This window comes from Amblyraja radiata, chromosome 32 (assembly GCF_010909765.2).
Source record: "Amblyraja radiata isolate CabotCenter1 chromosome 32, sAmbRad1.1.pri, whole genome shotgun sequence".
NCBI lineage: Eukaryota > Metazoa > Chordata > Chondrichthyes > Rajiformes > Rajidae > Amblyraja > Amblyraja radiata.
The window spans coordinates 952,822-977,140 of NC_045987.1; the positions used below are offsets into that span (position 1 = coordinate 952,822).

Here is a 24,319-nt window from a genome sequence, read left to right on the forward strand (position 1 = left end):
CCTTCGCTCCATAGATGCTGCCTCACCCACTGATTTTTCCAGCATCTGCAGTTCTTTCTTAAACTTTATGTGTGGGAAGTAGGCTGTGGGCCGAGGAGCTTTTTCGTTTAAGTTCGTGACCCAAATCACGTAACCACCTGAATGTTTAACATATTGTGTAAAAATATTATAGAAATCATTCCTGAAACTCGTCAAGAACAGAACCTGTACAGATTGTTAAAATATGTGAAAACCCTCAATTTTACGAGTAGTAATTGTCCAATCAATGTACGTTTGACATTGTGTTGGGCGCCAATTGACCAATCACGCATTTTGTTTCATGGTAGCTGGGATCATGGCTGCCTCCTCATTACATCAAAACAATAGCAAGGTTTCCAAGGAATAAAGGTAATGCTCACCTTGCTGATCATTTTGTTTTACAATTGATTTATCTTTATAAAGTTATGATGTGAACTGTTAAATAAACATGATAAATAACAAAAGTAGGGTTAGGGTCGGTCGGTCACCCCTGACTAGTGGTTCTTGAAAGATCGCAACTAATGCCTCCACAGTTGCTCAGTATTTGGAGAAACAATGGGCCTTTGGGAACTTCAGCGTTGCCCTGTCCTTCAAGTCCACGGTTGGTGATCTACCTCCAACATTTTGCTGCATAGAGCCAGAGGGGAACATCGAGCAGAAGCCCCATTGAAGCCTCGTCACTATGGACTGCAACCTGTTCCAAAGAGAGAGATCAGATGTCACCAGAAACCCACTGTAACCACTCTGGACGCTGCTCTTCCAGGGTGCAGGACGTTACTCAGTAGGTTCCCTTCTAAAGGTTGTCTATGTAGCCTGGTGGGGTCATGAGTATCGTCCAACCAAGGAGTTGTTCTGAAGTCCTGACCACCCTTTCCTTTGCAGCAGGTGAATCAAATCCCACCCACCCTTTCATTATCAGGCCCACAATGGTCATTTTAATGGCCACCGATAAAGAGTTGTGATCTTGTTATTGGTCTCTTTATTTTGTGTCTCTGGAATTCTTGACTCAATACATCTCACCAAAGCTGAGAAATCTGGTTATGGTGAAACTGGGGCTCAGGCACTGAATCCTGCTGAGGTGAAACAAGAATTTGGTTTACTTTTTGGGAGGGGGGGCTTAATATGTACAGTACACTTGGAAAAAACACTGGATAAACATACACGACACGATAAACAGTAAAGGGCACAAAATATACTGGACGCGTTTGACAAATTCCTCAAACACCGTGGATTCTCCCGTGCAACCCCAAGAGGGATTGGATAGCACGCAACAAAGGCCTTTCACTGTACCTCAGTACACATGACAATAAACTTAACTAAAACTGAAAATGGACGTCAGGAACCCGAGAGCCGTTCTTGACAAAACATCGGATTTGAAACCACATCGGTGGGGACCGCACTGGAATTTCTTACTCCAGCCAACAAAGGCCCTTTTAAGAGCCAACTAGAAAGAGCTACAACCTCTTCCCCACCCCGCGCTCTCGTCTGTATTTGGGATTTCATCGTCAACATTCCCCAGTACAACTGGCAGCGACCTGTTGCTTGGGAGAATCCACGGCGTTTAAGAAATTTGTCAAACTCGTCCAGTTCTGACTCGGGTCGAGGCCCTTCTTCAGACCCTTGACCCAAAACGTCACCTATTCCTTCGCTCCATAGATGCTGCCTCACCCACTGAGTTTCTCCAGCATTTTTGTCTACCTTCGATTTTTCCAGCATCTGCAGTTCCTTCTTAAACTTTATGTGTGGGAAGTAGGCTGTGGGCCGAGGAGCTTTTTCGTTTTATGTTTGTGACCCAAACCACGTAACCACCTGAATTTTTAACATATTGTGTAAAAATATTATAGAAATCATTCCTAAAACTCGTCAAGAACAGAACCTGTACAGATTGTTAAAATATGAGAAAAACCTCAATTTTCGGAGTAGTAATTGTCCAATCAATGTACGTTTGACATTGTGTTGGGCGCTAATTGACCAATCATGCATTTTGTTTCATGGTAGCTGGGATCATGGCTGCCTCCTCATTACATCAAAACAATAGCAAGGTTTCCAAGGAATAAAGGTAATGCTCACCTTGCTGATCATTTTGTTTTACAATTGATTTATCTTTGTAAAGTTATGATGTGAACTGTTAAATAAACATGATAAATAACAAAAGTAGGGTTAGGGTCGGTCGGTCACCCCTGACTCTAGTGGTTCTTGAAAGATCGCAACTAATGCCTCCACAGTTGCTCAGTATTTGGAGAAACAATGGGCCTTTGGGAACTTCAGCGTTGCCCTGTCCTTCAAGTCCACGGTTGGTGATCTACCTCCAACATTTTGCTGCATAGAGCCAGAGGGGAACATCGAGCAGAAGCCCCATTGAAGCCTCGTCACTACGGACTGCAACCTGTTCCAAAGAGAGAGATCAGATGTCACCAGAAACCCACTGTAACCACTCTGGACGCTGCTCTTCCAGGGTGCAGGACGTTACTCAGTAGGTTCCCTTCTAAAGGTTGTCTATGTAGCCTGGTGGGGTCATGAGTATCGTCCAACCAAGGAGTTGTTCTGAAGTCCTGACCACCCTTTCCTTTGCAGCAGGTGAATCAAATCCCACCCACCCTTTCATTATCAGACCCACAATGGTCATTTTAATGGCCACTGATAAAGAGCTGTGATCTTGTTATTTGTCTCTTTATTTTGTGTCTCTGGAATTCTTGACTCAATACATCTCACCAAAGCTGAGAAATCTGGTTATGGTGTAACTGGGGCTCAGGCACTGAATCCTGCTGAGGTGAAACAAGAATTTGGTTTTCTTTTTGGGAGGGGGGTGGATCATGAATTACAGTAAACCCTTGCTATAATGAACCACACTGGGCGTGTGGGGGTGGAAGGGGGGTTGGGGGGGCGGTTGAGAGGGAGGTGGTGTCTTATTGGCAATGTTCGGCTACAACCAAATAAGGGGCTTAATATGTACGGTACACTTGGAAAAAACTGGATAAACATACACGACACGATAAACAGTAAAGGGCACAAAATATACTGGACGAGTTTGACAAATTCCTCAAACACCGTGGATTCTCCCGTGCAACCCCAAGAGGGATTGGATAGCACGCAACAAAAGCCTTTCACTGTACCTCAGTACACATGACAATAAACTTAACTAAAACTGAAAATGGACGTCAGGAACCTGAGAGCCGTTCTTGACAATACATCGGATTTGAAGCCACATCGGTGGGGACCGCACTGGAATTTCTTACTCCAGCCAACAAAGGCCCTTTTAAGAGCCACTAGAAAGAGCTACAACCTCTTCCCCACCCCGCGCTCTCGTCTGTATTTGGGATTTCATCGTCAACATTTCCCAGTACAACTGGCAGCGACCTGTTGCTTGGGAGAATCCACGGCGTTTAAGAAATTTGTCAAACTCGTCCAGTTCTGACTCGGGTCGAGACCCTTCTTCAGACCCTTGACCCAAAACGTCACCTATTCCTTCGCTCCATAGATGCTGCCTCACCCGCTGAGTTTCTCCAGCATTTTTGTCTACCTTCGATTTTTCCAGCATCTGCAGTTCCTTCTTAAACTTTATGTGTGGGAAGTAGGCTGTGGGCCGAGGAGCTTTTTCGTTTATGTTTGTGACCCAAATCACGTAACCACCTGAATTTTTAACATATTGTGTAAAAATATTATAGAAATCATTCCTGAAACTCGTCAAGAACAGAACCTGTACAGATTGTTAAAATATGAGAAAAACCTCAATTTTCGGAGTAGTAATTGTCCAATCAATGTACGTTTGACATTGTGTTGGGAGCCAATTGACCAATCACGCATTTTGTTTCATGGTAGCTGGGATCATGGCTGCCTCCTCATTACATCAAAACAATAGCAAGGTTTCCAAGGAATAAAGGTAATGCTCACCTTGCTGATCATTTTGTTTTACAATTGATTTATCTTTATAAAGTTATGATGTGAACTGTTAAATAAACATGATAAATAACACATGTACAGTTAGGATTAGGGTCAATCAGGTCAGTCGGTCGGTCACCCCTGACTCTAGTGGTTCTTGAAAGATCGCAACTAGTGCCTCCACAGTTACTCAGTATTTGGAGAAACAATGGGCCTTTGGGATCTTCAGCGTTGCCCTGTCCTTCAAGTCCACGGTTGGTGATCTACCTCCAACATTTTGCTGCATAGAGCCAGAGGGGAACATCGAGCAGAAGCCCCATTGAAGCCTCGGCACTACGGACTGCAACCTGTTCCAAAGAGAGAGATCAGATGTCACCAGAAACCCACTGTAACCACTCTGGACGCTGCTCTTCCAGGGTGCAGGATGTTACTCAGTAGGTTCCCTTCTAAAGGTTGTCTATGTAGCCTGGTGGGGTCATGAGTATCGTCCAACCAAGGAGTTGTTCTGAAGTCCTGACCTCCCTTTCCTTTGCAGCAGGTGAATCAAATCCCACCCACCCTTTCATTATCGGACCCACAATGGTCATTTTAATGGCCACTGATAAAGAGCTGTGATCTTGTTATTGGTCTCTTTATTTTGTGTCTCTGGAATTCTTGACTCAATACATCTCACCAAAGCTGAGAAATCTGGTTATGGTGTAACTGGGGCTCAGGCACTGAATCCTGCTGAGGTGAAACAAGAATTTGGTTTTCTTTTTGGGAGAGGGGGCTTAATATGTACAGCACACTTGGAAAAAACAGTGGATAAACATAACACGACACGATAAACAGTAAAGGGCACAAACTACACCAAGCCTTGTGGCACTGCAGTACAGGAATATTTATCTATGATTGAAATTCTGGATTTTCTGCATCTCTTTGCAAAACTGTGATTTGGTGAGGTGCTTGCGTGGCGTCCGCAGCCCGGGATCGCTCGTTGGGGACCCTGGAGAGGAAGAAGTTTCCACTACCAGCCCACGGCCAACTTCTACCGCGGGCCCGGCGTGGACTGACCATCACCCCTGGAGAGGAGCTCTGACCGCCGGCTCTGCGGTGCTTCTGGCTGCGGTGCTTCTGGCGGGGACTTTAGATCTTCGACCGCCGGCCTGTTATCTACACCATCTTGAAGCCGAGGTCTCCGGTGGGGAAGCACCGATTCAGGACTTGCCCTGTCTGCTCATCTCGCCGCCCACAGCGGCGACTGCGGAGGGTTGTGGTCCCGACCACGGGGGAAAATGGAGGCGGACTGACCAAACTTTGTGCCTTCCACCACAGTGAAGAATACTGTGGTGGATGTTTGTGTTAAATCTTTATTGTGTATTGTGTGTTCTTTCTCATTGTACCGCTGCTGGCAAATTCATTTCACTTGCACTTTATGTGCAATGTGACGAATAAAACTGTATTGAATTACGGCTCATCCTCTTCAGTCCCATTACACCCCTTCCCTTCATCCCCCCCCCCCCACTACCATGTCCACTGAGTGCACCTCACACCCTGCCTCCAACAAAAGTTGGGCCTCTCTCTCCGCACTCTCTGTCCCCGCTGCCCCGGGCCGCGCACTCCTTCTCCCCACTGCGGATCCAATCTTTGGCCGGAAGCAAGAGTGCGGAGCAAAATGGCGGAACAAGATGGCGGGGGCAGGTTGCTAAAATGGGTCATAAAATCACCCATGAATCTGCCCATGAGCGTACTACACGTTTGCGTGAGAGTAATCCATCTTGCTCCGCTATAGGATCTTTGGCTATGACCTTTGTTTTACAAAGAAGCGTCGTTAAACACCAATTTCAGCCTTTCCAGCCCAGTGTGTGGCAGGACGGGTTGAATCTGAGGATAGACACTTGGTCCAGGATGTTTCGGAGGAGCTGCATGGCAGCCTCAAGGGGGAGGGGGAGCAGCCAGAAGTCATCGTTCATGTTGGCGCAAATTAAATTGGTTGCTAAAGGAAGGAGGTTCTGCAATATGGCGACAGGGAGTTAGGTAAAAATCTTACAAACAGGACTTCCAGGGTAGTGATCTCAGGATTACTTCAGATTCAGATTCAGATTCAGAAAACTTTATTGTCTGTCGTAACAGAAAATCTTCTTTGACGTGGCTCAACATACAACCAGGACAATGTACTGATAAGCAGTCATACAACACAGATTTCTGCGAGCACACAGTGTGTATAGATCTTAAAAACAAGTATAAAGATTAGAAACTATAAAAATAGACAAGATAAAACTTCCAGTGATAAGTTCTAGTGAGGGTAGGAACAGGAAGACAGAGGACATGAGTGTGTGGCTGAGGAGTTGGGGCAGGCATCCAGATTTCTAGACCATTGGATCTCTTCTGGGGCTGACACGATCTGTACAAGAGGGATGGGTTGCACCTTAACGGGAGGGGTATCAGAATCCTGGCAACGTGTGCTGGGATACGCGATCACTCCACAAGCCCAGACACGTCCATGGTCCTGGCACCTGTCGGCAGCCGCCCGAGCCTGCAACCACGGAACCATCCCCAATACAATGCCCCTTCACTCATCCCTACCACCACTGATAGCGTGGGCCATTGCAAACTACCAGGCCATAAAGTATTATTAACTGAAGCAAAACTGGCTGCTCTACACTAGACATAGTCACACAGCATGGAAACAGGCCCTTCGGCCCCACTTGCCCATGCTGACCAACATGTCCCATCTACACTAGACATAGTCACAGCATGGAAACAGGCCCTTCGGCCCAACTTGCCCACACTGACCAACATGGCCCATCTACACTAGTCATAGACATAGAGTCACACAGCATGGAAACAGGCCCTTCGGCCCAACTTGCCCCTGCTGACCAACATGGCCCATCTACACTAGACCCACCTGCCTGCGTTTGGCCCATATCCCTCTAAACCTGTCCTATCCATGTACCTGTCTAAATGTTTTTTAAACATTGCGATAGTACCTGCCTCAACTATCTCCTCAGGCAGCTCGTTCCATGCACCCAGCACCCTCTGTGTGAAAAGGTTGTTCATTGCTCAGCCTGTTGTCACAACAAAACTCTTTGATTGTTAGTAATGAATGTGGCCCACATTCCACAGTAACACAATCCCAGTGCACTCGCCTTTCCCTTCAGTTCATCAGGTTTCAATGTTCACCAAAGGGGATACCAAAACCCACTTCTGGTGAAGGTAGACACATATAGACACAGGTAGACACATGTAGACACAGGTGGACACATGTAGACTCAGGTAGACACATATAGACACAGGTGGACACATATAGACACAGGTAGACACATATAGACACAGGTAAACACATATAGACACAGGTAGACACAGATTGTGTCCAAGGGTTCCAACCTGAAACTGTCCTGTTTGTAAGATTTTTACCTAACTCCCTGTAGCCATATTGCAGAATATTTAATAACTAGTTACACTGTCTGTACCCACACGTCATCACCTCTTCTCAGCCAACAATGGAACATTATAAACTAAACTGAAACCCTCGTGTTTTCTCCGGGTGCTCCGATTTCCAGCCACACACCAAAGACATGCAGGGTTGTGGGTTAATTGGCCCTAGTGTGCAGGATAGAGCTAGTATACGCGGTGATCGCTGGTTGGCTCGGACTCAGTGGGCCGATGTGCCACACAGTATCTCTCTGGCTAAAAACTAAAAACCTTGTGCATCAGCTTCTGCAACTACGGGACAAAGAAAACACTTGAGAGTCTGTGAGGAGTTTGGAGATTTAGTCACAGCGGAGATATAGGAAATTCAACGGCTAATTTATTCAAGCAGTCCTGGATCAATAAAGAGATCACCTGCTCTTGCAGATTTAATTGAGAGATGATTATAGTCAAAGGCACGGGACAAATCTACCAGTGGGCAGCATGAGAGGAATAGATCAGGTAGACGCACACAGTCTCTTGCCCATAGTAGGGGAATCGAGAACCAGAAGACATAGGTTTAAGGTGAGGGGAGGAAAGAACTAATAGTAATCTGAAGGGTAACTTTTTCACACAAAGGGTGGTGGGTGTATGGAACAAGCTGCCAGAGGAGGTAGTTGAGGCTGGGACCATCGCAACCTTTAAGAAACAGGTAGACAGGTGAATGGATAGTACAGGTTTGGAGGGATATGGACCAAACGCAGGCAGGTGGGACTGGTGTAGCTGGGACATGTTGGCGGGTGTGGGCAAGTTGGGCCGAAGGGCCTGTTTCCATGCTGTATCTGAGAGGCAAGCTGGGCTTTAATTTAAAGTTCTCATTAGTAAACGTCTGAAAATGAGTTGCCCCAAACTGAAATCTCCAGCTGGGTTCTCAGAGGGGTGTGAACTCACAGTCATTCACCTGCATTCACCCTGACACCCAGCACCCTGACACCCGGCACCCTGACACCCAGCACCCTGGCAACCAGCACCCTGACACCCAGCACCCTGGCAACCAGCACCCTGACACCCAGCACCCTGGCACCCAGCACCCTGACACCCAGCACCCTGGCACCCAGCACCCTGACACCCAGCACCCTGGCACCCAGCACCCTGGCAACCAGCACCCTGACACCCAGCACCCTGGCAACCAGCACCCTGACACCCAGCACCCTGACACCCAGCACCCTGACACCCAGCACCCTGACACCCAGCACTCTGACACCCAGCACCCTGGCACCCAGCACCCTGGCAACCGGCACCCAGCACCCTGGCACCCAGCACCCTGGCAGTGAGTCTGACTCACCTTCCACACCATTACCAGCTTGACCGTGTGAGAGGCTGAATGATAGTGGCTGGCATCAACAGTTCCATTTGGTTTAGTTTAGAATCTAAAATGAACTAAACTATTGATGCCAGCTCACCCTTCGGCCCACCGAGTCCGCGCCGACCAGCGATCCCCGCACACTAACACCATCCTACACACACTAAGGACAATTTACATATACACAAAGCCAATTAACCTGTACGTCTTTGGAGTGTGGGATGAAACCGGAGCTCCCAGAGAAAACCCACGCAGGTCACGGGGAGAACGTTCAAACTCCATACAGACAGCACCCGTAGTCGGGATTGAACCCGGGTCTCTGGCGCTGTGAGGCAGCAACTCTACCTCTGTATCACCGTGCCACCCAAGGTCTCGATGGAGCAGAGTTAAGAGCAGTGTGGATCTATGATTATATTAAATGGTGGGGCAGGCTTGAAGGGACTAATGCTGTACTCCCATTCTCCTGTGTTCTTGCAGACTTATCTAACAATGACTGGATAATAATGACAGACCTGATAGAACTGGGAGAAATTATCAGAGGCACAGATATGGTAGACAGTCACAACCTTTCTCCCAGGGTGGAGATGTCCAACACTAGAGGGCGTAGCTATAAGGGGAGAGGGGGAAAGTTTAACGGAGATGAGTGGGGCAAGTTTTTACTCAGAGGGTGGTGGGTGCCTGGAACGCGCTGCCAGGGTTGGTGATGGAGGCAGATACAATAGTGGCGTTTAAGAGGCTTTTATACAGGCACGTGGATATGGAGGGATATGGATCAGGGGCAGCCTGAGGAGACTTGGCATCATGCCGACACAGACATTGTGGGCCGAAGGGCCTGTTCTTGTGCTGTACAGTTCTATGTTCAGTCATATAACACTGCGAGTATCCAGGAAAGATTGTCAGTGTTTGATTAAAGAGCAAACACAACTTCCTTGTTTATAGTTCTGTTCACGTCATGGAATTCTCTGAAGTTGGGCGAACATTATGCTCAGAAAATAAAATAGTAACTTAGCAACGGCTTCTGGCTGTGATAAATGGTGCCTGGAGGTGAGGCTGTGGTGTGTAAGGCTGGTTTGTGGTGTGTATATCGTGGCGTGCACACAGTGTAGCCTTTTACCTTGCTTCCTCAAGCAGATTAGGCGTGAGAGACCACAATGACCTTCCCCCCCAGTAATACAACGACTAGCAAACTCATCCCTGGTGTGATGTTGACACCTGTACCAAGACACAGTGAAAAACGTTGCGTTGTCTGCTACCCAGGCAAATTATATCAGACATTAGTACATCATACTAAGATGCACAGAGTCTCTTGCACAGAGTAGGGGAATCAAGGGCCAGAGGACATTGGTTCAAGGTGAAAGGGAAAAGATTTAATAGGAATTTGAGGGGTAATGTTTTCACACAAAGAGTGGTGGGCGTATGGAACAAGATGCCAGAGGAGGTCATCGAGGCTGGGACAGGTTTGGAGGGGTTTGGACCAAATGCAGGCAGGTGGGACTGGTGTAGATGGGACATGTTGGCCGGTGTGGGCAAGTTGAGCCGAATCTCTAGAGAGAAGGAGTGGGGGATGTTTCCGGTCGAGATCCTTCTGAAGAAGGGTCCCGATGTGAAACGTCACCCATTCCCTCTCTCCAGAGATGCTGCCTGTCCCGCTGAGTTACTCCAGCATTTTGTGTCTATCATTAGTGTAAACCAGTTTGTCCACAAGAGATCTCCAGACTGACCTGCCCAAACCTCTCCACCCTCCGCACCTGGTGTCTAAAGATCAGCGGAGTTGGCATGAAGTTTAGTTTCGAGATACACCATTCGGCCCATCAAGTCTACTCCACCATTGAATCATGGTTGATCTATCTCTCCCTCTCTACCCCATTCTGCTGCCTTCTCCCCAAAACCCCCTAACACCCATAATAATCGAGAATCTATCTATCTCTGCCTGAAACATATCCATTGGCCTCCACAGCCGTCTGTGACAAAGAATTCCACAGATTCACCACCCTCTGACTAAAGAAATTCCTCCTCGTCTCCTTCCTAAAGGAACGTCCTTTTATTCTAAGGCTGTGCCCTCTGGTCCTGGACTCTCCCACCATTGGAAACATCCTCTCCACATCCACTCTATCCAGGCTTTTCATTATTCGGTAAGTTTCAATGAGGTCTCCTCTCATCCTTCTAAACTCCAGCGGGTCGAGGCTCATCGTATGTTAACCCATGGTTTTGGGGATCATTCCTGTAAACCTCATTCCTGGGATTAGGAGTGGTTGCAGGGCAGGGCTCCATGCTGTACTCCCTACGCCAGGCAAGACCACACGTGGAGTATTGTGTCGAGTGGCAAAGGGAGTGATTGCTGGCCATTGTCAGAGGCCTCATGCAGGGTAGTGACTGTGTAGTTTTTCAGACACAAAGGTGTTTGGTTACTGCCAGCAGGTTACATGGAAACAGGTCTTTATCAAGACAGCTTTCTATTCTACTTGCCAATTTCCAAAGTTACTCTTAAGTGGTTCCCGATCCAAGTCGTGTTGTAACCAACCACACAGATAGCGTTGCATAATTCACCATTGGTGTTGTGGAGAGTTCTGCAACGTTCTCTCTCGCTGCACCTCATGTTTCCACACCTAACCCTGCCATATCTCTCGTTTCCCTCTCCCCTTCCTCTCAGTCTGGCGCCTGGGGCTTCGACATAGGGGGAAAAACCGAGAACAGGGGAGAGAAAATACTTTGCCTTCCATCACAGTGAGGAGGAGGTTCACTATGATGGATATTTCTGTAAATTGAATTGTGTGTATGTCTGTAGGAAATTGTCTGTGTTTGTATGGCTGTGGAAACGGAGTTTCGTTTGAGCCTCACTGAGGTTCAAATGACATGTAATAAATATTGTATTGTATTGTATTGGGGTCTCGACCAGAAACATCACCCATTCCTTCTCTCCAGAGATGCTGCCTGTCCCGCTGAGTCACTCCAGCACTTTGTGTCCAACTGCAATTGACAACGTCTTTTTGTCAACTCATTGGGAGGAGGAAGAAGTCCTTTGGTCATTAATGATGCGCTTGGCACGGCTTCACTCTCGGCTGCCGGTGTGGGCAGGTGTGGCTGGACGGGCTGCATTCCTCCCTCTGTGACTGGCTGCCCTGTTCCAGCTTGGCTCCACACAGCGTCACAAATGTCAGCCTCTCCAGCAGCCCACGTACAGCCGGCACAGCAGTGCAGCGGGTAGAGCTGCTGCCTCACCACCCAGGAGGACGAGTGATGATTGTGTAGATCTGTGTAAGACCATGAGGGGAACAGATGATTCTTGATTAGTGCGGGTTAGAGGGGCTATGGGGAGAAGGCAGGAGAATGGGGTTAGGAGGGAGAGATAGATCAGAAAGACGATGGGCCGAATGGCCTAATTCTGCTCCTAGAACATATGAACTTAGATAGGGTCGATGCACAGAGTCCTTCACCCAGAGTCAGGGAATCAATAGCCAGATGACATGGATTTATGGAGGGGGGGGGGGAAGATTTAATAGGAATCTGAGGGGTAACATTTTCACGCAGAGGGTGGTGGGTTTATGGAATGAGCTGCCTGAGGAGGTAGTTGAGGCTGGGACTATCCCATCGTTTCTGAAACATGGATTGGACGGGACACAGGCCAAACATACACAGGCGAAACTGGTGTAGATGGGGCATGTTGGTCGGTGTGGGCAAGTTGGGCCGAAGGGCAGTAAGACCCTATGACCTGGGTTCAATTCTGACCTCAGGTGCTGTCTGTGTGGAGTTTGCACGTTCTCACTGTGCATACAAATCCATACAAACCGTTTTACTAGAAGTTGCAATCAAATAATGTAAATGCAATAATGAACAGCTACGCTCAGTCCGCCTCGGCCTACCTGATCCAGCCCGGCCACTCCCTCTTCTCCCCTCTCCCATCAGGCAAAAGGTACAGAAGTGTGAAAACGCACACCTCCAGTTTCAGGGACAGTTTCTTTCCAGGCGATACCCGCGGTCGGCGGTCGATGAGGATGCGGTGCATGGTGGGGAGGGGGTGACGGGACAAAGGAGGAGCCGGCGTGCTTTGTAACTTTGTCAACACTGTAGGTGGCTGTTATTTGTATACATTGTGTACGCAGCACAGAATCTCACTGTGCCTGGTCACATGGGACAATAAAGTGTTTCATTCCGGTCTCCCGGTTCCCAAACACTTTGACTCCCCCTCCCCCTCCCCCTCCCCCTCCCATTCCCACAATGACCATTCTGTCCTGGGCCTCCTCCATTGTCAGAGTCAGGCTAAACGTAAATTGGAGGAACAGCACCTCATATTTCGCCTGGGCAGCTCACACCCCAGCGGTATGAACATTGACTTCTCTAACTTCAAGTAACCCTTGCTCTCCTCTCTCTCCATCTCCTCCCCACGCTAGTAATCGTAGTTTCACTGCAATCCTGTCTTTCCCCACAGCTATCTTTCCCCACAGCCAACAATGGACCATTGTGGGCTCTATCTACCTCTCCTTGATCATCCTTGCTGGATTTCATTTTGTTTACATACCTTTCATTCATTTGTTCATATCTCTCATTTCCCTCTCCCCTGACTCTCAGTCTGAAGAAGGGTCTCAACCCAAAACGTCACCTATTCCTTCTCCTCCAGAGATGCTGCCTGACCCGCTGAGTTACTCCAGCACTCTGTGTCTATCGCCTTGCTATTGTCTTGGTTTCTTCCAACGTGTTAACTGTTAATTGCCCTGCGTGCTAATTGGCCATTGCTTCTCCCTCTGGTGCGGGTTGATGTGAAGATGATGAGAATTTGAAAAACAGGTTGGATTAGTGGTTGGTGGCCAGCATAGACTCGATGGGCTGAAGGGCCTGTTTCTCTGCTGCTCCTCCCTATGACCGGCTCATTAATTAGTAATGAACAACCACAAACTTACTTCTAAAGCAAGTTAGGGCAGTACAGTTGTGGAAACACGGAACAACCTTAGTTCCCCCCAGGGAATCCGAGTGTAACCCACAGTGTGAATAATTGAAGCAGCTCTCAGGGGAATAACAGGAGTGAGTGAGTTAACCTATGATGAGCGCATGACAGAACTGGGCCTGAATTTAGAAGGATGAGGGGGCACCTCATTGAAACGTACCGAACAATGAAAGGCCTGGATAGAGTGGATGTGGAGAGGATGTTTCCACTGGTGGGAGAGTCTAGGACCAGAGGTCACAGCCTCAGAATTAAAGGATATTCTTTTCGGAAGGAGGTGAGGAGGAACTTCTTTAGTTAGAGGGTGGTGAATCTGTGGAACTCATTGCCACAGAGGGCTGTGGAGGCCAAGTCAGTGGATATTTTTTAAGGCAGAGATAGACAAATTTTTCAGGTGGAGATTGATAGATTCTTGATTAGAACGGGTGTCAGGGGTTATGGGGAGAAGGCAGGAAAATGGGATTATGAGGCAGAGATCAGCCATGATAGAATGGCGGAGTGGATTCGATGGGCCGAATGGCCTAATTTACTCCTATAATTTGTGAACAGCATCAACTGTGTAGGAAGGAACTGCAGATGCCGGTTTACACTGAAGATAGACGGTGTATGTGTGTATGTGTGTGTGTGTGTGTGTGTGTGTATGTATGTGTGTGTATATGTGTATGTGTGTGTGTGTGTGTATGTATGTGTGTGTATATGTGTATGTGTGTGTGTGTGTGTATGTGTGTGTGTGTGTATGTGTGTGTGTGTATATGTGTGTGTGTGTGTATGTGTGTGTGTGTATATGTGTGTGTGTATATGTGTGTGTGTGTGTGTGTGTGTGTGTGTGTGTGTGTATATAGAATAGAATAGAATAGAATAGAATAGTTTCTTTATTGTCATTGTAACATGAACCATGTACAACGAAATTGTAAAATGTCAGCCAGTCAGTGCACCATTCAAACATTTCTAAAAGCTAACGATACATACAAGGTAAAATATTTAAAAAGGTAAACAACTAAAATAAATATCATAAAAATAGCACGCATAAACACCCAGCCCTACATCCTTCTGTCGATTTCATGTATGTATGTATCGCCCCTGCGTTCCTTGGCGGCTACATTTAGTGCCTTTATAGCAGTGGGGTAAAAACTGTTTTTAAGTCTGTTTGTCCTTGTCCTTGTAGATCTGTACCGTCTGCCTGACGGTAACAGTTCAAACAGGGAGTGTCCGGGGTGGGAAATGTCCTTTATAATACTCTGGGATTTTTTGATGCAGCGGGAACTGTGTAAGTCCTCCAAGGTAAGGAGAGGGCAGCCGACAATCCTCTGGGCGTTGTCAATGGCCCTCTGGAGCGCTTTCCTCTGAGCCGCTGTGCAGCTGGTGTACCATACGCATACACAGTATGTTAGGAGGCTCTCAATGGAGCACCGATAAAAGGACAGCAGCAGTCTCTGAGTGATGTTATTCTTCCTGAGCACCCTCAGGAAGTGCAGTCTCTGCTGGACCTTTTTCAGCAGCGCAGAGGTGTTCACGCATATGTGTGTGTGTGTGTATATGTATATGTATGTGTGTGTGTGTATGTGTGTATATGTGTGTGTATGTGTGTATATGTGTGTGTGTGTGTGTGTATGTGTATATATGTGTATGTGTGTGTGTATATGTGTGTGTGTGTATGTGTGTGTGTATGTGTGTATATGTGTATGTATGTGTGTGTGTGTGTGTATATGTGTGTATGTGTATGTGTGTGTGTATATGTGTGTGTGTCAGCATAGTGTGGGGCGAGACCTCTGGTTCTAACCCAGTTACTGAGGGAGAGAGTTGCGGGTGTGAGTGACCCAGAGTGGAGCCGGGGTGAAGCTGGGTTTGGAACCAGGGTCTGAATATTTGGAACCAGCCGCTACAGGGGGTGTGTAATGTCTCTCTACCTCCCTCCCTCCCGACAACATGGACCAATGAAAGCCGCCTGCAAGTGGATTCCGCTTTCATTCAAGCGCCGCTCTCGTGTTTCAGCGGAACAGGGCGCTGGGGGAATGAGTTCCCTCACAAAGCCCCATTGTGTGAATGTGTGTCGGGCCACGCCTGATCGAGGGAGGGAGGGAGGGAGGGTTAGCATCCCGGGACTTCACAAGGAAGTATACATGCACCATTTAAACCTCGCCACTCCACACACCACAGTCTCAGTCTAACCCAGCGCCACATCCCCAAATCCTGGCCACTATCTTGGGGCCAAACACTGGGCGAGTGCATGACAAAGTGACCTCCACTCATCCAACGACGTGAGTATCTCTTGTGTGTTCCCGTTAAACTGAGACTTCCCTCTGAAGAATAATATTTACCAGTATTGAATGTATGTCCAGCCTCAAAGAATGTCAGATGGAGTTTTGTAAGGATCATGTATTGTATATATTTATTTCTCGCATAAAGTATATTTTGAAATATTTAAAATTTATATATTTTACCCAGCCAACGTCTAATGCATCTTGCAGGTGCCCAGCCTACAAAGGGGACCCTAGACCCATGTCCCAGTGCAGATTCAATGGATGTTTTTAAGGCAGAGATAGATAGATTATTGATCAGTACGGGTGTCAGGGGTTATGGGGAGAAGGCAGGAGAATGGGGTTAGGAGGGAGAGATAGATTAGCCATGATTGAATGGCAGAGTAGACTTGATGGGCCGAATGGCCTAATTCTGTTCCTATCACTTATGAACATGAAATCACCACCCAACTCATAGGTAAGTTGAAGAAGGGTCTCGACCCAGAACGTTGCCCATTCCTTCTCTCCAGAGATGCTGCCTGTCCTGCTGAGTTACTCCAGCATTTTGTGTCTATCTTAGATAGGTTCTTAAGTTGTAGGAGCAGAATATATGGGCCATTCGGCCCATCAAGACCATTCAATCATAGCTGATCTATCTTTCCCTCTCAACCCCACTATCCTCTTCTCCCCTCAACCCCATAATATGAAGCACTTTATCAGATTGTCAACAAAATAGAGAGAGTACAGAGGAGATTTACTAGAATGTTGCCTGGGTTTCAGCAACTAAGTTACAGAGAAAGGTTGAACAAGTTAGGGCTTTATTCTTTGGAGCGCAGAAGGTTAAGGGGGGACTTGATAGAGGTCTTTAAAATGATGAGAGGGATAGACAGAGTTGACGTGGACAAGCTTTTCCCTTTGAGAATAGGGAAGATTCAAACGAGAGGACATGACTTCAGAATTAAGGGACAGAAGTTTAGGGGTAACATGAGGGGGAACTTCTTTACTCAGAGAGTGGTAGCGGTGTGGAATGAGCTTCCAGTGGAAGTGGTGGAGGCAGGTTCGTTGGTATCATTTAAAAATAAATTGGATAATTATATGGACGAGAAGGGAGTGGAGGGTTATGGTATGAGTGCAGGCAGGTGGGACTAGGGGAGATTATGTGTTCGGCACGGACTAGAAGGGTCGAGATGGCCTGTTTCCGTGCTGTAATTGTTATATGGTTATTATATGGTTATTATATTGTTTCTTTCGTGGTCGGCTCAAGCAAGGAGTGTTTACAACATTCCACGTTAATCTTGGATCCTCTGGGAATTATTGGACACAAAATGATGGAATATGGGGAGAATAATATGGGGCTGTGTGAGGTGAGTGTGGGACAGTACGGAGGCAGTGGGCTGAACGGTCTGTGCGTGCTCTCTGATACTATCCCTCACGGAATTGTCAGGCAGAGGAATAATCTTACAACACGCTGTCGGTGATAGATGGAATTCTTTAGTCAGAGGGCGGCGAATCTGTGGAATTCATTGCCACAGACGGCTGTGGAGACAAGTCATTGGATATTTTTAAGGTGGAGATTGATAGATTCTTGATTAGTACGGGTGTCAGAGGTTACGGGGAGAAGGCAGGGGAATGGGGTTAGGAGGGAGAGATAGATCAGCCATGATTGAATGGCAGAGTAGACTTGATGGGCCGAATGGCCCAATTTTGCTTCTATCACTTATGAAATCTGAAATCAATGCAAAAAATACAAGAACCACACAGCAGGTCCGAATGCATCTCAACTACCACCTCCAACAGCTCGTTCCATAAACCCACCACCCTCTGCAACGCAGACACTGGGTAATACACAAAAGGACACAGAGTGCTGGACTAACTCAGCGGGTCAGGCAGCATCTGTGGAGAACATGGATAGGTGACGTTTCGGGTCGGAGTCTGAAGAAAGATCTTTTCTCCAGAGATGCTGCCTGACCCACTGAGTTACTCCAGCACATTGTGCCCTTTGGATCTTGAATGTTTGAATCGGGTCACCCTTCATTCCTCTGTAGTTTAAGTTAAACATAGAAACATAGAATATAGGTGCAGGAGTAGGCCATTCGGCCCTTCGCCACAGCGGCAGCTTCGACCACCCCTGGGCCGCGGAGCTTGAACCGCGGGACTGACTTACCATCGCCCGGTGGGGAATCGCCTCAGCGCAGAGGGAGAAGAGGAGGGAAGAGACAGTAACTCTAAGACTTTTGCCTCCATCACAGTGAGGAGGTGTTTGGTGAACTCACTGTGGTGGATGTTAATTTGTGTTTATTGTGTGTTGTTATTATTACATGTATGGCTGCAGGCAACAACATTTCGTTCAGACCGAAAGGTCTGAATGACAAATAAAGGATTCAATTCAATTCGATTCAATTCAATCTAGCCAGCACCGCCATTCAATATGATCATGGCTGATCATCCAGAATCAGTAACCCGTTCCTGCCTTCTCCCCATGTCCCTTGATTCATTAATCCTAAGAGCTCCATCTAACTCTCTTGAAAACATCAGTTTAAGTTCAAAATTAGTTAAATTTGTTCCGTTGAGTTTTGTTTATTGTCACATGCGTGCTAACCAGTTATTGGAAAGACAATACATGATTACAATTGAGCCGTCCACAGTGTACAGATACAGGATAAAGGGAATAACATGAATGAAATTTAGTGCAGGAGAAAGTGCAGTAAAGTCCGATCAAAGATAGTGTGAAGATCACCAATGAGGTAGCTAGTAGTTCAGCACTGCTCTAGTTGTGTTGATGATTCAGTTGCCTGATAACAGCTGGGATGACGCTGTCCCTGAATCTGGGGGGGTGCGTTTTCACCCTTACATAGAGGCCCAGGCTGGGGCGTGAGCGATTCACCGCGCGCAGACACACCATGCCTTCATCCACAGGCAGATGGTGCAGGTAGCTGGGTCTGATCGGCCCAGGCACAATTGGGAACAGTGACGCAGTGGACATTTGATAACCAAATGAAGGTGGAAACTATGGTCAGGCAAGTTACGTAGAAACAGGCAAATCAGCCCAACCTTTGCATGGAGAGCTGAATGTTAATGAGGTCTGGCAACCAACCAAAAATAACAGACCCCTCTCTGTTTCCATCATTGTCACAGAGTCACGCACACAGGCCCTTAGAAACATAGAAAATAGGTGCAGGAGTAGGCAATTCGGCCCTTCAAGCCTGCACCGCCATTCAATATGATCTTGGCTGATCATCCAACTCAGTATCCTGTACCTGCCTTCTCTCCATACCCCCTGATCCCTTTAGCCACAAGGGCCACATCTAACTCCCACTTAAATATAGCCAATGAACTGGCCTCAACTACATTCTGTGGCAGAGATTTCCAGAGATTCACCACTCTCTGTGTAAATTTTTTTTTTCTCATCTCGGTCCTAAAAGTCTTCCCCCTTATCCTTAAACTGTCACCCCTTGTTCTGGACTTCCCCAACATCGGGAATAATCTCCCTGTATCTAGCCTGTCCAACCCCTTAAGAATTTTGTAAGTTTCTATAAGATCCCCCCTCAATCTTCTAAATTCTAGCGAGTACAAGCCGAGTCTATCCAGTCTTTCTTCATATGAAAGTCCTGACATCCCAGGAATCAGTCTGGTGAACCTTCTCTGTACTCCCTCCGTAGCAAGAATCTTTCCTCGCTGTCTGTACTGACATGTGCCCATCTGTATAATCCCTTTTGGGACTGGCAGCTGGGACTGTAGAATAGCCCCAAAGTGGGCTGTCCTGTACATTCTGTACTGACCAGGTGATTATCTAGGGGGATACGCGGTGGCCTTTGCTTACAAGGGGGGCTGGAGTTTACGGGCACGGAGGTGGTGATCTTATGGTGTAGACAATCCCAAAATATCCACCAGGGTCACTCCTGGGTGACAGGGTTGTCCGATCAACAGTGGCTGGAGAGTCTGGGTCAGTATAATTAATAATGAATGTTTTATGTGTCATTCTTATTTGTTACTGTATGTCGTGTTGTCACTTGCGGGCGGAGCACCAAGGCAAATTCCTTGTATGTGAATACTTGGCCAATAAACATGCATTATTATTATAGTCCTTGGACTCCAGATTCAGGGACAGTTTCTTCCCAGCTGTTATCAGTCAACTGAACCGTCCTACCACAACACAACCAGAACCAGGGGCCACAGCTTAAGAATAAGGGGTCGGCCATTTAGGACTGAGATGAGGAAAAACATTTTCATCCAGAGAGTAAACACAAAAATCTGGAGTAACTCAGCGGGATAGGCAGCATCTCTGGAGAGACACATTCACTCAGAGAGTTGTGAATCTGTGGAATTCTCTGCCACAGAAGGCAGTGGAGTTTAATTCGCTGGATAGTTTCAAGAGAGTGTTAGATTTAGCTCTTAGGCTTAAAGGAATCAAGGAATATGGGAAGAAAGCAGGAATGGGGTACTGATTTTGGATGATCAGCCATGATCATATTGAATGGTGGTGCTGGCTCGAAGGGCCGAATGGCCTACTCCTGCACCTATTTTTCTATGTTTCTAACTAGAGAGCAGTCTAGGTCAGTTCAGTTTAGTTTATTGTCATGTGTACCGAGGTACAATGAAAAACCGTTCCGCCCATAAGTAGAGTAGACTTGATGGGCCGAATGGCCTAATTCTGCTCCTATGACTTACGGACCACAAAGGTTAAAGGAATGGGAAGAGGTGAGTGCTTAAGGTACTCCACATAGTGGGAGTTAGGCAACAAGGCAGAACTGGAGGTGTACAGGCAATCTCAGAGTGTACCAGCCCTGGGGGAAATTCCTAGAGTAAGGAGGAGTGGGAACATGGGTGGGATTGAAAAGTCGAATGTAATATAGAGGCTGTGATTCACAAGGAATCATTGTGGAACAGTTCACAAGCAGGGCTAGCACTTTGTATCAGGTCAGTGTGTGGAAGGCGGCCAGGCTAATGTGTCGGGCAATGATGGAGAGTTTCACCTGCGAGCAGTCGGGGCAGGGTTGGGAAATGGTGATCTTGTGGAGCTGGCATGGAGAAGCCCTGCAGAAGACACCAAGGTTACAGGCGTTCATAGGTTCATGAGCACAACTAGGCCATCAAGCGCGGCACAGTGGCGCAGCGGTAGAGTTGCTGCCTTACAGCGCCAGAGACCCGGGTTCTATCCTGACTACGGGCGCTGTCTGTACGGAGTTTGCACGTTCTCCCCGTGACCTGCGTGGGTTTTCTCCGGGAGCTCTGGTTTCCTCCCACACTCCAAAGACGTACAGGTTTGTATGTTAATTGGCTTCGGTAAAATTGTAAATTGTTCCTAGTGTGTGTAGGATATGTTAGTGTGCGGGGATCGCTGGTTGCTGCGGACTCGGTGGGCCGAGGGGCCTGTTTTCGCGCTGTATCTCTAAACTAAACTAAACTAAGTCTACTCCACCATTCAATCATGGCTGATCTATCTTTCCCTCTCAACCCCATTCTCCTGCCTTCTTCCCATATCCCCTGACACCCGTACTAATCAAGAATTTGTTCATCTCCGCCTTAAAAATACCCATGGACTTGGCCTCCACCACCGTCTGTGGCAATGAATTCCACAGATTCACTGCCCTCTGACTAAAGAAATTCCTCCTCATATCCTTCCTAAAGGAACGTTCTTTTATTCTGAGGCTGTGCCCTCTGGCCCTAGACTCTCCCACTAGTGGAAACATCCTCTCCTTATCCACTCTATCCAGGCCTTTCAATGTTCGGTCAGTTTCAAAGAGGTCCCCCCTCATTGTTCTAAACTCCAGCGAGTACAGGCTGAGGTGACACAGGATCTGTTTGAACCACACGGTGGGTGAGGAGGGGAGGGGATGGAATCTGGGAACAGCCTGATGTTTGAGGTTCAGGGGCGGTAGTTGAGGCTGAGACTATTGCAACGTTTAAGAAACATTTAGACAGGTACATGGATAGGACAGGTTTGGAGGGATGTGGGCCAAACACAGGCAGGTGGGACTAGTGTAGCTGGGACATGTTGGTCAGTATGGGCAAGTTGGGCTGAAGGGCCTGTTTCCACACTGCATCACTCAATGACTCAGTGGCGATGCCTCTGAGTCTATGACTACGACTGATTCTATGAATGATTCCATGACTCTATTGTGAATCTCTCTTTACTCAGGCAGGTTGCAGGATGAGTGTGTCGGAGGAGAAGGACTATGACCTGGAGTGTTCCATCTGCTTCAGCAACTACAACAATGTATTCCGTACGCCGAAGCAGCTTGCGTGCAACCACACCTTCTGTCTCGAGTGCCTGGCCCGTATGAACATGAAGGCGCAGGTGGCAGAAGCCATCCAGTGCCCCATATGCCGTTCGCTGACCCGGGTGCCCAAGGATGGGCTGCCCAAGTTGGGCAACAACTCTGGCGTCTTGTCCTGCCTGCCTGAGGCCATGCAGAGAATCCAGAGCATTCGCTTCAACCGGGGCAAGGGCCGGCTCTTCGTGAAGAAAGGCCAGTGGTCCCAGAAGAAGAGGGGGAAAAAGAAAATGTTTGCCAGCTCAGTGAGTCAAAGCCTGGACGTGGGGCGCCCATCAGACATGGACAATCACCAGGTGTCGGGGCAGAGGTGGTGGTGCTGTGTCCACAAGTCCTACGTCACCATCGTCCTTGTCATCATGGTCACTCTAGCTATCCTCATCAGTTCCATCTGGGTCTTTGTAGTGCGTTAGTGACCCTCACCAGCAATGACCAGTGTGGACAAACTGGACAGAACCAGATGCTTCAAGGAACGCAACATGTGTGCTGAAGGAATTTCACACTGACATTCTTGTAAACTTACTTGTAAATGTAAACCTGTACTTATTCCATCAACTTTCTTCTCTCTGTTTGATTTTAACCCCATTACATGGATCACATTGAAGCGACTGACCTCCAGGTCACCACCATTCTACACCTGGTCATCTGGTCATCTCAATGACTCTTCCCAATGTGGGGGAAACTCTGCCTCCACATGGCTAGGGAAAGGGATACCTTCTCATGTGGTTCAATACGATGTAGCGATCTAGAAGGCAAAGAGTAATATATATATATATTAGCACCAATACAGTAACGTACAGAAGCTTCCAACACAAGCTACAGTCCGATGCAGAATTGAATTTTATAAAAGGTAGTCGAGTTCAATAATACAGTGCAGTCTGAAGAAGGGTCTCGACCCGAAATGTTTCCCATTCCTTCTCTCCAGAGATGCTACCTGTCCCGCTGAGTTACTCCAGCATTTTGTGTCTACCTTGAATAATACAGAATATCGCCAACAAGAAGTGGTTTCCAAACTAATGTCCTGCCCTGGGTCCAAGCATTCTCCCACCCCTCCCAGTCTCCCTGTCTGCTCACTTCTCTGCTTTAGTACGTTGCCTTTCAGTGACGTCTCAATCAACATTAACATTGCCCGTTCTGTTAGCATTTAACAACATCTTGCTCCCCTGGTTTGTGCACAAAGTGGATACCATCACCTATTTCCACATCATAAGGATAATGCATGATACATGCGTGCAAGTATGAAGAAGGGTCTCAACCTGAAACGTCCCCCATTCCTTCTCTCCAGACATGCTGCCTGTCCCGTAGAGTTACTCCAGCATTGTGTGACTACATGCATTCATTATTGGGCAATACCAAAATATCTGGCATGTCTATCGTCTAAAATGGACTATGATCCAATTCAATCATAAATAAATGTGTTATTGAAGACATGTTCTCAAGTGCCATTGTGCCCAGCATCGGTTACTACCCAATATGAATTATTGTTGAACATAAATTATTGTTAAGAATGAACTGTTGTCCATGAATCATTGTCTAAGTAAATTATTATCCATTAAGGTTGTGTCTGATCTGAGTTCTTAACCAACACAGTGTTGTATCCAATGTCATTTGCTGGGTTGGACTCAGAGGAATGCCAGGAATTCCCAGTAAATCCTGCAAAACTTGCCCAGAGTAGGTGAATCAAGGACCAGAGGAGGTAGTTGTTTCCGGGACTATCCCAACGTTTAAGAAACATTTAGACAGGTGCATGGATAGGACAGGTTTGGAGGGATATGGACCAAACGCAGGCAGGTGGGACTAGTGTAGTTGGGACATGTTGGTCGGTGTGGGCATGTTGGGCTGAAGGGAAGGGCCTGTTTCCACACTATCACTCTATGACTCTATAACATAACATCCCGACTTGGTTTGTTTTCTCTGGAACGTCAGGGGTTGAGGGGAGACTTTAGTAGAAGTTTATTAAAAAAATTCTTCTTATCGAGTCCACACACGAGATTAGAGGTTGTTCAGCCACTTCTCGGCATCAGCACAATGGTGAATGTCTTGTCACTTCTTGTGCGTGGTGGTGGAAACAGGGCCGCGATCAACGTGAACGCTCCTTCCTTGACCCCATTACAAAATGATGAGAGGTATAGATAGGGTAGACAGTCAGATCCTTTCTCCCAGGATGGAAATGTCCAGCACTAGAGGGTGTAGCTACAAGGTGAGAGGGGGAAAGTTTAAT

The 24,319-nt window shown here is 47.3% G+C and overlaps 2 protein-coding genes across 4 annotated transcripts in view; both read left to right on the forward strand.

Annotated features, from left to right (window-relative positions):
• Positions 1–20,114, forward strand: part of wdr31 (WD repeat domain 31) — a 36,908-nt gene extending 16,794 nt beyond the window's left edge. Inside the window, exon 11 of the transcript XR_004416684.1 lies at positions 20,081–20,114. The gene's annotated coding sequence lies outside the window, so the exon portion shown is untranslated. The remainder of the gene's footprint in view (positions 1–20,080) is intronic.
• Positions 15,320–23,654, forward strand: LOC116991029 (RING finger protein 225-like). 3 transcript variants are annotated; one of them, XM_033049330.1, is made up of 3 exons: positions 15,320–15,844; positions 20,679–20,681; positions 21,963–23,654. In XM_033049330.1, the coding sequence occupies exon 3, from the start codon at positions 21,975–21,977 to the stop codon at positions 22,509–22,511; it is 537 nt and encodes a 178-aa protein (XP_032905221.1). In that variant the 5' UTR covers positions 15,320–15,844; positions 20,679–20,681; positions 21,963–21,974; the 3' UTR covers positions 22,512–23,654. The 3 variants fall into 3 exon arrangements, with proteins under 3 accessions (XP_032905221.1, XP_032905222.1, XP_032905220.1); XM_033049331.1 differs by lacking the exon at positions 20,679–20,681 and having other exon boundaries at positions 21,967–23,654; XM_033049329.1 differs by lacking the exon at positions 20,679–20,681 and having other exon boundaries at positions 15,322–15,844.
• The last annotated feature ends 665 nt before the right edge of the window (positions 23,655–24,319 follow it).